The sequence below is a fragment of the Poromitra crassiceps genome (genome assembly GCF_964638095.1).
Source record: "Poromitra crassiceps genome assembly, contig: HAP1_SCAFFOLD_1451, whole genome shotgun sequence".
Taxonomy (NCBI): domain Eukaryota; kingdom Metazoa; phylum Chordata; class Actinopteri; order Beryciformes; family Melamphaidae; genus Poromitra; species Poromitra crassiceps.
In genome coordinates, this window is record NW_028150961.1 from 1 (window position 1) to 13,426 (window position 13,426).

Here is a 13,426-nt window from a genome sequence, read left to right on the forward strand (position 1 = left end):
GTGGTGGTGCCATTCTTGGCCAATACTGTAGAGCTACACAGGGTGAAGATAAGTGTGTAGCCTTTAACCCATTGATACCTGATGCAGCATTTGCGTGTATATCCCTCATTTGTGTGCGTATCCCTTTAAGACTTAAAGGGATACACACACAAATGCTGCATCAGGTATCAATGGGTTAATGGCTGAAATACAGTCTACTCAATGGGGGTTTTAGAGTCTATGGAGGATCAGTACAGACAGAAGCACATTACTATAATGACTAGCAGGCTTTTTTTAATGTATTTGTTGGCATGAGAGGTTAGTAGTTTCCATGCAGAGCTTTGGGAGTTTACTTCCTGTTCGACCTTCCTTGAGACCTTTGTAATGGTTCTGTTGCATTTCTCAGTTCCTGCCTCCACAGATTCCCACAGAGGAGGAAAAGAAAAGCCCGGCTCTGTTTGCCAACACTGTGCGAAACGTAATGGCCCAGTAAGTGTATCAGAGATGGGGACTTGGACTTGAGACTTGGACTTGAGTCGCACTTACGTCACACACACACAGTGACTTGAGACTTGCCCTCAAAGACTTGAGACTTGACTTGGACTTGAGATTTGGGACTTGTGAACAATCTTTATTTTTATTAAATTTTTTGTGTGTGTGACTTAAGACTTTACTTAAGACTTGTAAAGACTTGAGACTCGACTTGGACTTGAAAAAAATGACTCGTGAGCATCTCTGATATGGATATACATAAAGGTGTCTTGTATTTATCAAGTAGGATATAGCTTAATTGGTACTGCGTCACACTACTGGAATACTGTCAAGGTTGGGGGTTCGATTCCCTCTGTGGGTATTCATGCTGTCACTGCATGTACTTTAATATGGTTTGAATAACGGCAGTGTATGTGGTGTGGAATCGATGTAGTTAGTAGCTCTGCACTTTTTTTTTACTGACATTAGATCTGTGTTAAGAGTGTAAAGAGTCTATTTACTCGATGGGTGCATCACATGAACTGGCCACTGGAGGTGACAGTCATTGAGTCTATCCGGCGACCACGTCTTGTTGCAGGGCTTTGGGAGTTCCGGTGACCGACCACACGTATGAAGACTGCCGTCTCATGATCTCAGCGGGGGAGTTGACGTTGCCCATGGAGGCCGGCCTGGTGGAGTTCACCAAGATCAGCCGCAAACTCAAGTATGTCCTTTGCACTCAGGCACACCGCTGAGAGGGAAATGAACACTAGCTATCTGCCAAACGGTGCTTTAGCCAGGCTGTGGCTACGAAGTGTTTATTTGTTTTGCTCTACTTTACCAGCCACTTAGGCCATGCTCAGACTAGGAGGCCCAAATCTGATTTGTGAACTTTAATGACCTATTCGTGATTCTATCCAGATTGGTTTTATGAGTCTGGATGCGACAGCTCCAAGTCTGATTTGTGTCACTTGTCCCAAACCACATATGGAGGGTCTGGACACACCGATCCGACTTGAACACTTGCCCAAATCAGATTTGTGGCAGTGCGGACACACTCCCAAATCAGATTTGAGAAACCAATCAAGATAATGATGATTAATGACTTTATCAGCAAATCTGATTTGCCTGTAATGTGAACATGGCCTTATTGACAAGCATTGCTTGAGGGTTCCTTTTTGTTCTGCAAATGGTGTTGCATTGGTTAAATAGTGAAAGTGGTTGGTAAAGTTTGGTTTCCTGCTCTGGTCACTACACAGTAACAACACTGACTCAGTGTTCTTGCTCTGGTCACTACATATAATGTCAGATAAATCAACACCAAGTTCCCCCCCCCGTGCCATGCTTCTCTAAACTCCCTCAGTAGAGGCTGTGTTGCAGTTATCAAACAGATACGTACAAATCCAGAGATTAAATGCTTGGAGTGAGGAGGGCTCAGCAATACATTGAAAAAAGCATGTTCGTTTGGGAGCGCCTCAAAGGTGCGAATCTTGGATCGAACATCATTTCTGATTTGCAGGAATCTGAGCCAGTTGGTGCCGGGCAACTCAAGCTTCCTCTTCTTCAGTATAACATACCTTTCTTATCTCAGAACGACTCCAGTCCTTTAGGGCGAACAGCTTTGTACCAATGAAAGTCGGGTTAGAAACGTTTGTTTACACGCAGTGTAAAAGTGATTGGCCCATAAAGTTGAGTGAGTGGTGAGATCTTGGCCTCGACCTGATTCCAAACTGACCTCACCTCACCTAACCTAACCTAACCTACGCCCACAACTTCCTCACCACACATCCTTGTGTCCTACTCGTTCTCCCCCAGCCTGAAGTGGGACAATGTGAAGAAGGAGCTGGAGGGCTTCGCGGCCATGGCCAGCTCCTGTAAGGGAGGCCGCATCACCATTGAGGAGTTTGCCAGTTTCCTAAAGCTGCCTGTCAACCCCGCCCTCCAGGAACTGTTTACACTGTTTGACAGGGTGAGAAGCATGTCAATCAAATATATTTTTATTGCCACACAACCAACCTTTTGGACTTCGCTATAAATGTACAGGTGGAAAAATTGCTCTGACATTGTGCACACTTCAGTGCAGCAGTGAACATACCATAATAATAATAATAATGGCTTTAATTTATATAGCACACTTTAAAATGTAAAACAAATCTCAAATCTCAAGGTCCATAATGATGGATAGACAATATAATGTGCAACAATCTTGTATATTCAGGATTACACACACAGGTATGATGTCACTAGTGTACCAGGCTATGATGTCACTGCACTTAATTTATGCTGTTGCTGAGGGTTCAGGATTGAAACAACTTTGGGGGAAGAAGCTATGATTCAAGCAGTTTGGCTTCCCTCCCAAGGAGCTGTATCACCTGCTGGAGGGGTTGAGTTCAAAAAGAGGATTTCAATAATCAAAACATGTCATTATTATTATGGATAAGAAGTGCTAGATACAGGCACACCTTACACTGTCTTCCTCCACTTGTGTAAAATGACATTAAATTGAAACTATATTATATGTTATATCTGTGCATTTAACGACGCAATAATCTTTCCTTGAACTTTTGACCCTGTCTAGAATGGAGACGGCACCATAGACTTCAGAGAGTATGTTATTGGCGTGACGATCTTGTGTCGACCGGCCAACACCGATGAAGTTCTCCGCATGGCTTTCCAGGTAGGATAGAAGAACTATTCTGATGATGCTGCGTTCCTACTAGGGGAAGGCTGGTCGAATATACCGGATTTGAACGTGTACTGAATAAGGGTGCACAGAAATGTGTATATGTGCCAGTGGCATTTAGACCGACATGCATTGACTCAAAACAGATTACTTGAGTAACTGGGATTAGAATGAGATTCTCTGTGCGTCTAAACATATACAACTTTGTACAGAGTATACTTGTGGCCCACGGTCTGTCTGACTCCTCTCACTAACGAGGTGTTTCTTCGACTACATTTTGTTTATCACACCATTCATGGTAAACTCTACACTGTCGTGCCAGGGATTTTGGCATTTCTGAGATCCTACTCCAAGGAAGTAAACCTATATTATATATATATATATATATATATATATATATATATATATATATATATATATATATATATATATATATATATATATATATATACATATATATATATATATATATATATATATATATATATATATATATATATATATATATATATATATATCAATCAAACCTTTATTGACAGACACTTGGTTCATAGATGTCACATACACAATTACAAAAAGCACATAAGGGCACAATAAAAGAACAAAAGTACATTATAAAAGAGAGTCATACCAAAGTTTCCACATATGTGACTGGTATCTCACAGTGCTTAGCCCAGGATCAGTGAGCAACTTAATAATATATATATATATAATTTGTAATCTTATCACCCAGTCTACAATCGATATTAAAGTACACAAGCACAGCAGGCTGTTCCGTAGGGCTATGCCAATACTGTAGGAACAGAGGAGGCATTCAGTGAAGCATGGATAATGTCAAGTCAACAATGTGTGTCTGTTGTTTGACTGGAGAGCATAGAGGACTTGGAGCTGCTTCAGTGGCCGTGTGGTCAAATGTGATTTTGGACAAACCGCATCATCATCATCATCATCATCGGCGGTCACTCAAGGCGAGTATGACTGTCCTCTCGGTTGGCTCGTCCACTTGTGGCTCTTCAGATGGCTGTATGGGCCGATCCACATCCTTTGGTGCGCTGTGGGCAGGGGTGAGTGGTGGTGGTGGTTGGTTGAGCCTTTTTCTAGGCCTAGAGCTGCTGTCGCCTGGTCTCTGCCACACGGCAGAGTTCCATGTCATGATGTGGTGGTGTGTTCCTCCTTCCTGCACGGATCTCTTCCAGGATGCTCCTGTGGAGTCAGAGTGTTTCCCAGTTGCTCAATAGTGATGTGGATTTTCTTCAGACTGGTCTTCTTTATATTGTTTGTTTCGACCCCCGGCCGGGGGCTCGCTGACCATGGTTCAGCTGGGAGTACAGGCTCTGTTTGGGGAGTCGTGTGTTGGGCGTGTGGATGACATGGCCTGTCCATCCGAGTAGGTGCTACATTATTGTGGTGATGTTGGTCATGTTGTCGTCCTCCAGAACGCTGATGTTGGTGCGTATTGTCCTCCCAAAGTACATCTTATGCGAGTGTGACTGAAGTTTGAGGTCTATTCTATTGTTGCCTAATTCATTTCAGATGAACTGGACTTTTTCTTTTCCGTATGGTTACTGTTTTACTGGTCTCAACACCAAACCCATGAGAGTTACGCTGATACACTACGTTACTGCAGGCTGCAGATCTCTCTCTCTCTGGGTGTGGGACACTGCTGCTCCCTCCAGACTGATGTCAGAATCCTGGCCAGTGATTGGTTCCCCAGGAATCCTGGGGGCACCAATCAGCAACGACTTTAGCGATCATGCACGCCCACCCAACGTGACCCTGGTGACTTTTGAAAACCACTACTCCATTGGTGCTGTCAGTGTCAGTCAATCAATTGTACCACCGTCAAAACAGCAGCAGGGGCAGCGAAGTGGCACAGCCACAGACTCTAATATGTAGTATGCGGAGCGCAGCGATTCCACATAATATTTGAGTCTGGGGAGAGAGTTCTGTTTTACATGAGCTTTCTCATACCCATTCTGATCTTTTTAATATATTTTTTTTTCTGTACATTTCTATCTGTTTCTGAACATGCAACTTTGTGTTTTTAAGCGAAATACCGTTTTCTTCCTTGCTCTCTTCTCAGTTGTTTGACACCGATGAGGATGAGAGGATCACGCGGGAGGAGTTTGCCGCGCTGCTGCGCTCGGCTCTGGGTGTCTCCGATCTGAACATGGCCAAGCTCTTCAAGGAGATCGATGCCGACGGCTCCGGCTTCATCACTTTCGGTCAGTCGACTCCGTTTGAGGCTCAGCTAAAGATCTAGCTAGCTCCTAGCTTCGTGCCGAGCATTTAGCTTCTCATGCATAATTTTTATTTAATTTTTTCTCTCCTTACGATTATTGCGACCAAAAATGTTTCGATTTTACAACAGGCTTCCTCCAAAATGTCTGTGGTTGTTTTTGCTTGGTAATATTGCAAGAATTTGAACAAATCACAAGTCTAATTATACAAACTAGAAATTTCTTTATGCGTTTAGTTTGTCTTCATTTATTTGAGCTTCCCACATCCCGAGCTGTATGCCTATTTATATTATATATATTAATACAGTATGTTCTAACACTCTCCCGTGTGCCTGTGGTACTCCAGCTGAATTCCAAGCGTTCGCCTCCACCCACCCGGAGTACGCCAAGCTCTTCACCACCTACCTGGAGCTCCAGCGATACCAGGCCCTCCAGGAGGCCAGTCTGGACGACGACGAGGAAGAGGCCGATCACACGAGTCCAGAGGACAAACAGGAGGACAGCATCTCCGACAAGAAAGACGACTGAGACGGAAGGACGAGCGCGAACTCTGCTGCCACGCACTGAGACACACACACACCACTGTTCACACTGCACTGAGAGGGCAGACGCAAGAGTGTCTTTTGCACTAACTGATTTATAAGCAAATGGAATTTTTACTACTGCACACCCATACTATAGGATGACATGCGCTTGCCTTTTTATCGACACGTTTTTTTTAGGGCTGTGTATTGTCAAGAACCTGGCGATATGATACGTATAACGATACAGGTGCTACTTCTCAATATATTGCGATACATTAAGCAAGGAGATATATTGCGATTTGTTTTATCCAATTTTAGCAAAACTGTCATATTATAGAGAACACATTATGCGTCAAATCTGAGTAAATGGTTTACCTTTTTATGTCAGTACGTAGAGTCAAATGGCTGAAGTTACAACACTGCTAACTAGCGGTGGAGGTTTTAAACGCAACACAAAATGAACCACTGCCACAAATCTTTACATGTAAAGTTACACTTTTTTTTTTTTTTTTTTTGAGAATCGATACAGTATGCCAAAACATTTCGTGATACTCAAGGCCATCAATATTTTCTTAGACACCTATCGTTTTTACAGTGCTACTATTTTCAATTTTGGTGCCTTATGAGGATTTTCAAGAGCAACTGCCTCAAGCCACTGCACAAGAACCATTTTGTTGATGTCTGTTGTCCGTTATCTGTTGGTCATGTGTTTACTACAGAAAATAATTGAAAAGTTATTTGTAGGATCCAAATGTGTAACGAAACTCCCGTCTTGTATCCTAGATCTTAAGATGTGTGTCATGCAGGCACCCCAGTGTTTTAAATTAAATCCTAAACTTGAATTTAATCTTCTGGTCTATATTAACCTACGGAAGAGTATTCTATGTATACAACATTTATGAAACTCTTCCAAATACATCATTTACATTGAGGGAGTCATTTGAATCGTGAGTTAGTACTGTATGTGTTAGGGAGATTTTCATCAAGTACCTGTACATAGTACTGTTATGTATTTACAATACTTTTCCATAGGCTAATACACTGGAGTGGTTACTGCACTGGTATAAGGCCCTTTTAAAGAAAAGGTGTTGCAAAACCCCTACATATTTCATTAGATCCCAATGATGATGTCGGTGATTTGTGATTATTACCTGAAGTTATTATTTTAAGTTTATAGTCGATTGTCTCACAATGCCATTGAATTGAACCCAGTCTTTCTGAATTATACGGTCTCTTCTGTAATTAACTGGTAAAGATTGCCAAACCTCCACCACCTCATATAAACCAGAGAATCCTCATGATTATTATGTGTTGTTGTTGCAGTATAATTAGTGTATGCTTTATTAAGATATACCCAAGCTGGCAAACCCACACAGAGGTTGTGCACTGAAGCTATGTATGTCTAACCAAGACGTTCTGCGCTTGACACTTTTTCTCCCCAGCGCTCAGGGACACAGATCTTGTAAGACGGCTGTATAATTAGCCAAAGGTTTTGCTTTGCATGTGTTTCTATTTACATTCTCTTTTGCCGTGCGTTGTTGCTGAGACAGCAGTGCCTCTCTCTGCAGCTGTAAGTCTACTTACCAAAGCACAGCACCACACTGAAAATAGGCCAATTTGTGAGCAAACAGGCACCGCTGCCTTGCTCAGAGGAGCATATTCCTGAGGGGGGTATATATGCTTTCAAATGAGTACAGTAGCGGCATTGTTATTTATTTAGCTAGGGTGCATTGCAATTATGTGAATTTTTGTTAACACAGCAAAGTTTGCTTTCTGCGATAAAAACAAGAGTACAATTTTAACTCTCCCGACTCGTGTTTCCCCCCCCCCCCCCACCTCTCTTTCTCACTGTGGGGAAAATGATGAGAGTTTCATACTTAGACTTTTGTGATGAGGCATGAGTGTAATGCATGTGTTCTACAAAACCGCCACTAGGTGCCAGCAGTGATCCATTGCAATGATACCAGTGTGTGTATGTGAGAGATGACTGTGTTCTTGTACTGCTACCGTGAGAACCTGTGGAAGAGAGGAGCTGTTTTACTGGCCTCACTCCACTGATTCAGGTTTAGGGATAAGGTTAGAATAGAATGATGCTTAGGGTAAGGAATACGGCCAGGCATGTAGAACAGGGATGGGCAACTTCGATGATAGAGAGGGCCACAAAAAAATGTCCTCGCTACCAGAGGGCGAGATTTTGCTGGGGCATTTGGGGCATTTGAAGCCAGGTTTAGAGGAATAACTCATTTTAAATTAACAGTTGTGATGTCATTATTCAGTCTTTACCACCAATATTTGATCCTTTTCTCACTCACTCCTATGTCACCACCTGCTCTCCCTGCAGGGCTTGAAATTAACTTTTTTGACCACCTGCCAATATGGCTGCTAGATTTGAAAGTTACCAGCCAATTAGAATTTCCACGAGCCAAAAAAGTATCTTGCATGTTGCGTTCAGGTGCACTGTAAAAAAAAATATATATATATATATATTTTACAATTCCAGCAGGGGCCACACAGGGGGCGCTCGCGGGCCGCCAGTTGCCCACCTCTGAGTAGAGGCAAAGGTTGGGGTTTATTGAATTAATCTAAGGATAGAAGTAGGCTACAAGGGTGTGTGTCTGTAATCCCTCAGGAGCAGCGCCATCATCGATGGCGATGGAGATATATCTTACATGTACTCCACTGAGCTTTATTCATAGAGTTCAGAGTCGTGACTCAGAATGTGATACTGTATGCCTTGAACTGAAGCCAATAATGGTTTGTTGCCAGTGGAAATGTCTACACTAGGTAAATATTTAATTTCAGCAGATGTTCTTCACAAGTGAATGCGGGCACTGAAACAGATAGTAAGGTGTGATGGATCACTGGTGAATTGAATCTTCAATCTTGAACATAAATGTTTTCTTTTCAAGATATTTCTCTTGAAATATTGTTCCAAAGTTGTTCGTTCAGAGCACATAATTGTATATAATGTGGCGATTACCCAAATTATGTTATCATGGGTGTAAGTAGACACAGTGCAGGCAGTGTGGTTGCACTGGCGGGGCCTGTGGGGTAGGGGGTCTCCGTAGAGAGAGCAGGCCCTCCAACAATGTGTGGGTCATACTTTCATTTCATACGAAAATTAATGCGTCCGTTGCAACTGCCCACATACTTTCATGTGTCTTTCACATTGGTATCATGTTAAGCAATACATCCACTAGTGGGCAATAGAGAGTAAAATGTCTGAGTGTGTGTGTGTGTGTGTGTGTGTGTGTGTGTGTGTGGTTCTGCTGCGTTTCATGCATATACGTAAGCTTTCAGAGGATGGACAGAAAACGCATGAAATGAATGCAGAGTACGGACAGAAGGCTCTGTCCGTCTCCGTCTTTAAAGTGGAGTATAAGTGGGCCTTTAAAATCAAATTGGTAGGCTAGCATGTAATGCTATATGATCTCTGATAGCTTTTTCTTTGACTTCTCCTTTCCCAATCCAATCCAAAAATAGCCTAAGTAACTACTTAGACTAATCCAACACACTGTTGTTGGTCAAATATATAATGGTGTGTGTACATGTGTGTGCTTCATAACTAGCCAGAACTAGGGCCCGTCAAAATATAGCTTGCACTGACCGGGTAATTCAGAGCCAAAACACTGGTTGTGTGAGTGTCACGTGTATGTGTGTGTGTGTGTGTGTGTGTGTGTGTGTGTGTGTGTGTGTGCGTGTGCGTGTGACTCAACGAAGTGCAGGGAGCTGAATTCCGTGCAATTTGGCATAGCGCCACCTACTGGCAACACAAAAAGCGGTTTATCTCGATAGCCATTCATCTGATCGACTTCAAACTTGGGGAGTGTGCTCCTGGGAACTTGAAGTAGTGCGGCACTGAATTTCTTGCAATTTGGCATAGTGCCACCTACTGGCAACACAAAAAGCAGTTTATCTCGAAAACATTTGTCCGATTGTCACTTCAAACTTGGGGAGTGCGCTGCTGGTAGGGGGTCTCCGTAGAGAGAGCAGGCCCTCCAACAATGTGTGGGTCATACTTTCATTTCATACGAAAATTAATGCGTCCGTTGCAACTGCCCACATACTTTCATGTGTCTTTCACGTTGGTATCATGTTAAGCAATACATCCACTAGTGGGCAATAGAGAGTAAAATGTCTGAGTGTGTGTGTGTGTGTGTGTGTGTGGTTCTGCTGCGTTTCATGCATATACGTAAGCTTTCAGAGGATGGACAGAAAACGCATGAAATTAATGCAGAGTACGGACAGAAGGCTCTGTCCGTCTCCGTCTTTAAAGTGGAGTATAAGTGGGCCTTTAAAATCAAATTGGTAGGCTAGCATGTAATGCTATATGATCTCTGATAGCTTTTTCTTTGACTTCTCCTTTCCCAATCCAATCCAAAAATAGCCTAAGTAACTACTTAGACTAATCCAACACACTGTTGTTGGTCAAATATATAATGGTGTGTGTACATGTGTGTGCTTCATAACTAGCCAGAACTAGGGCCCGTCAAAATATAGCTTGCACTGACCGGGTAATTCAGAGCCAAAACACTGGTTGTGTGAGTGTCACGTGTATGTGTGTGTGTGTGTGTGTGTGTGTGTGTGTGTGTGTGTGTGTGTGTGTGTGTGTGCGTGTGTGCGTGTGACTCAACGAAGTGCAGGGAGCTGAATTCCGTGCAATTTGGCATAGCGCCACCTACTAGCAACACAAAAAGCGGTTTATCTCGATAGCCATTCATCTGATCGACTTCAAACTTGGGGAGTGTGCTCCTGGGAACTCGAAGTAGTGCGGCACTGAATTTCTTGCAATTTGGCATAGTGCCACCTACTGGCAACACAAAAAGCAGTTTATCTCGAAAACATTTGTCCGATTGTCACTTCAAACTTGGGGAGTGCGCTGCTCGGACCCCGATGGAGTGCGGTGCCGCATTTCATGCCATTTGGACTTATTCCAAGACTGTCTGTATGTCTGTCCTTCGCGTATCTCGAGAACCCTTTGTCGGATCGACTTCAAACGTGCACTTAGGGGGACCTGACAGAGTGCAGTGTGTGTGTGTGGGGGGGAAGCACCCACGGGGTGGTGCATGGGGGAACGGGCACTGCACTAGTTGCTCTAAATCAGGGGTGGACAACTGGCGGCCCACGGGCCACATGCGGCCCCCGACCTCACTCAGTGTGGCCCCTGGGTCAATTTCCACACACAAAAAACAACAACAAGGCAGACATGTGTTTTTATTTTACTGTACATCCCAGAACATGGCGCTAATATTGTTAGCATTGTCCATCCCCATACTGTTTAACGTTAGCATTTGAGCTAACACTATTGTAACAAACTATATCCAGGATGCACATTGCACATGCAACATTACTAATCTGATTAATATCACATATTTGGGTGATGGACCCCATCAAATTGCTGTAGCGGGCTGTTTTAAAGCTAGAGCAAAGTTTCTGGTGTCATCTGAATAGAAGAATGACTACATTTGAACATGGCCGTAGCTAGCTATGAGGACGGGGAGGTCCGGACCTCCCCTAATATTTCAGAGAAAAAAATAAAACAATCTGCATGGAAAAGCATGAAAAACACGGGATCTCTTTTATTTTGAAACGAAAGGCAGGTCAGGCAGGAAGTCATCTGACGCCGCGTCCGCGCAGCAGCAGCATGGTGGTGAGTGATGACTCTCTGTCTGCCTGGCGAGATAATTGAAGGTGAGCGAGCTGCGAGACAGTGAGCGAAGTGAACGACAGACAGTGAGTGACACTGACAGATTTTTTAGCAACAACCAAGAAAGTAAGTGTCTAGTCTGTCTCTTAAGTAATGTTACCTGTGTGACACGTTGGGATGCTACTGGCTAATCATGCATGATGCCAATTGCCAAGCTCCCGAAGTCAGGTATGCAGGTGGCTATATGCATGGTTTCAGTTTCATGACCCAATAAGTAACAAAAAGAGGTGGTGTAAAGTTAAAAACAACATAATATATTTTATTTTATTTTTCAATCGTTCCTATCAGGAATAAATAAATGTCCCTCTGTATGTTTTTTTTTATTATCGATGATGACTTTGTGTGTTGTGTACGGCTTGGGTTGTGTACCTGTGTTTGTAGGTGTCATTTTGATATGAATTTGGCTAAAACAGTTTGTGTTTGTTAGTTACAATTATGTTGACAGGAGAGCTGAGCAGGTGGTGACATGAAAGAGAATATACTGAATAATGACATCACAACAGTATAATCCTAATGTTGATTTAAAATGATATATTACTCTAAATATGGCTAAAAAAGGGGAAAAAAAACCCTCAAATTTTTTTCGGCGGCGCCCTCACGGGCGCCACCGAATCCGCCTCCCCTTGCTGGACCTCCCCTATTTCGGAACCCTGGCTACGGCCCTGCATTTGAATATGAAAAATATAAATGTTGGTATAATAAACCTGGATTACCAGTCCTTTTCATCAAATTAGTAGCTATAATTGGGAGTGATGGTGTTACAGTAGGCTACTGGTGGAAGTGCACGGTCACAATCTGGCCCTCTGGTAGCGAGGGATTTCTTTGTGTGGCCCTCTCTATCATCAAAGTTGCCCATCCCTGCTCTAAATACATCATCTTACATGAGCGTTGGCAGTATGCTCGCGCGCACGCACACACACACACACACACACACACACACACACACACACACACACACACACACACACACACACACACACGCACACACACACACACACACACAATTGTACATGCACACAGGAGCCCCAAGATGAATGGTGACTGAAGAGCTAAGACGCTTCATTAAAAGCCCGCTGTTAGACAGCCGTGATTACCAGCTGTGATTTCCACCTTCAATTTGTTTTAACCTTTTCAAACGTACAGACGTACCATTTCATTTTAATCACAATTGATGAGATGGCATCGAATCAATTAAGTCTTGCTTGTTGTCCTTCCCCACCCACAGCTCCTGCCTCTCCTCTCTCCTCCTAGCTCTTCCTCTCTCCCCGGCATGGCTGGAGCTATATTGCCGTATCCATTCCAGCCCTGCCTTGGGGGGGTGATCCTGTCTCACTAGATTGTAGGAGATACGCGTGGCGTAATCACATTTGGTCTCCTCGGGTCCTGAGAGTGAGTGAGCGAGCCTCCGTTTGTCGGACAGAAGCTCGGCGCGGTGAGGCCTCGCACGTATACGGCCGGGGGGACTCGCCGTCCGCGCCGAGCCGGAAGCAAAGGTCAGAGCCGACAGGCCCCGCCCGGCCCACTAATTGATGTGGCGGCTATCGAGTGCTGCCTCAATTTCAACCCAGGTGGTCCGGGCTCTCGCTCGGGCAGGACCACGAGGATCATCTCGCTCCTCTGAGTTCCACTCTGCTATAGTTCAGATCCAATCAGCCCATTCATGTCCCCCAACTTTGAGGTCCTGAAAGTTGGGAAATATCTTCAATTAGGGATCGTCACCTGCAGTATACTGTTGGGGAGTTTGGCTTGTAAGATAATGGTATTCTACCGGGCCCAGAGACCCAGGGGGCCCAACAGCTTAGGAAGCCCATAACCTGGAGCC

At 43.8% G+C, this 13,426-nt stretch overlaps 1 protein-coding gene across 1 annotated transcript; it reads left to right on the plus strand.

Moving 5' to 3' along the window:
* Positions 1-385: 385 nt before the first annotated feature.
* On the plus strand, positions 386-7,677 carry LOC310771888 (lysophosphatidylcholine acyltransferase 2-like; the record flags this gene model as incomplete). The annotated part of the gene is made up of 6 exons (XM_083664390.1): positions 386-468; positions 1,049-1,174; positions 2,266-2,419; positions 3,029-3,127; positions 5,217-5,358; positions 5,720-7,677. Coding segments are annotated over 6 exons (786 nt in total), but the record flags the coding sequence as incomplete, so codon positions are not given.
* Between the last annotated feature and the right edge of the window lie 5,749 nt (positions 7,678-13,426).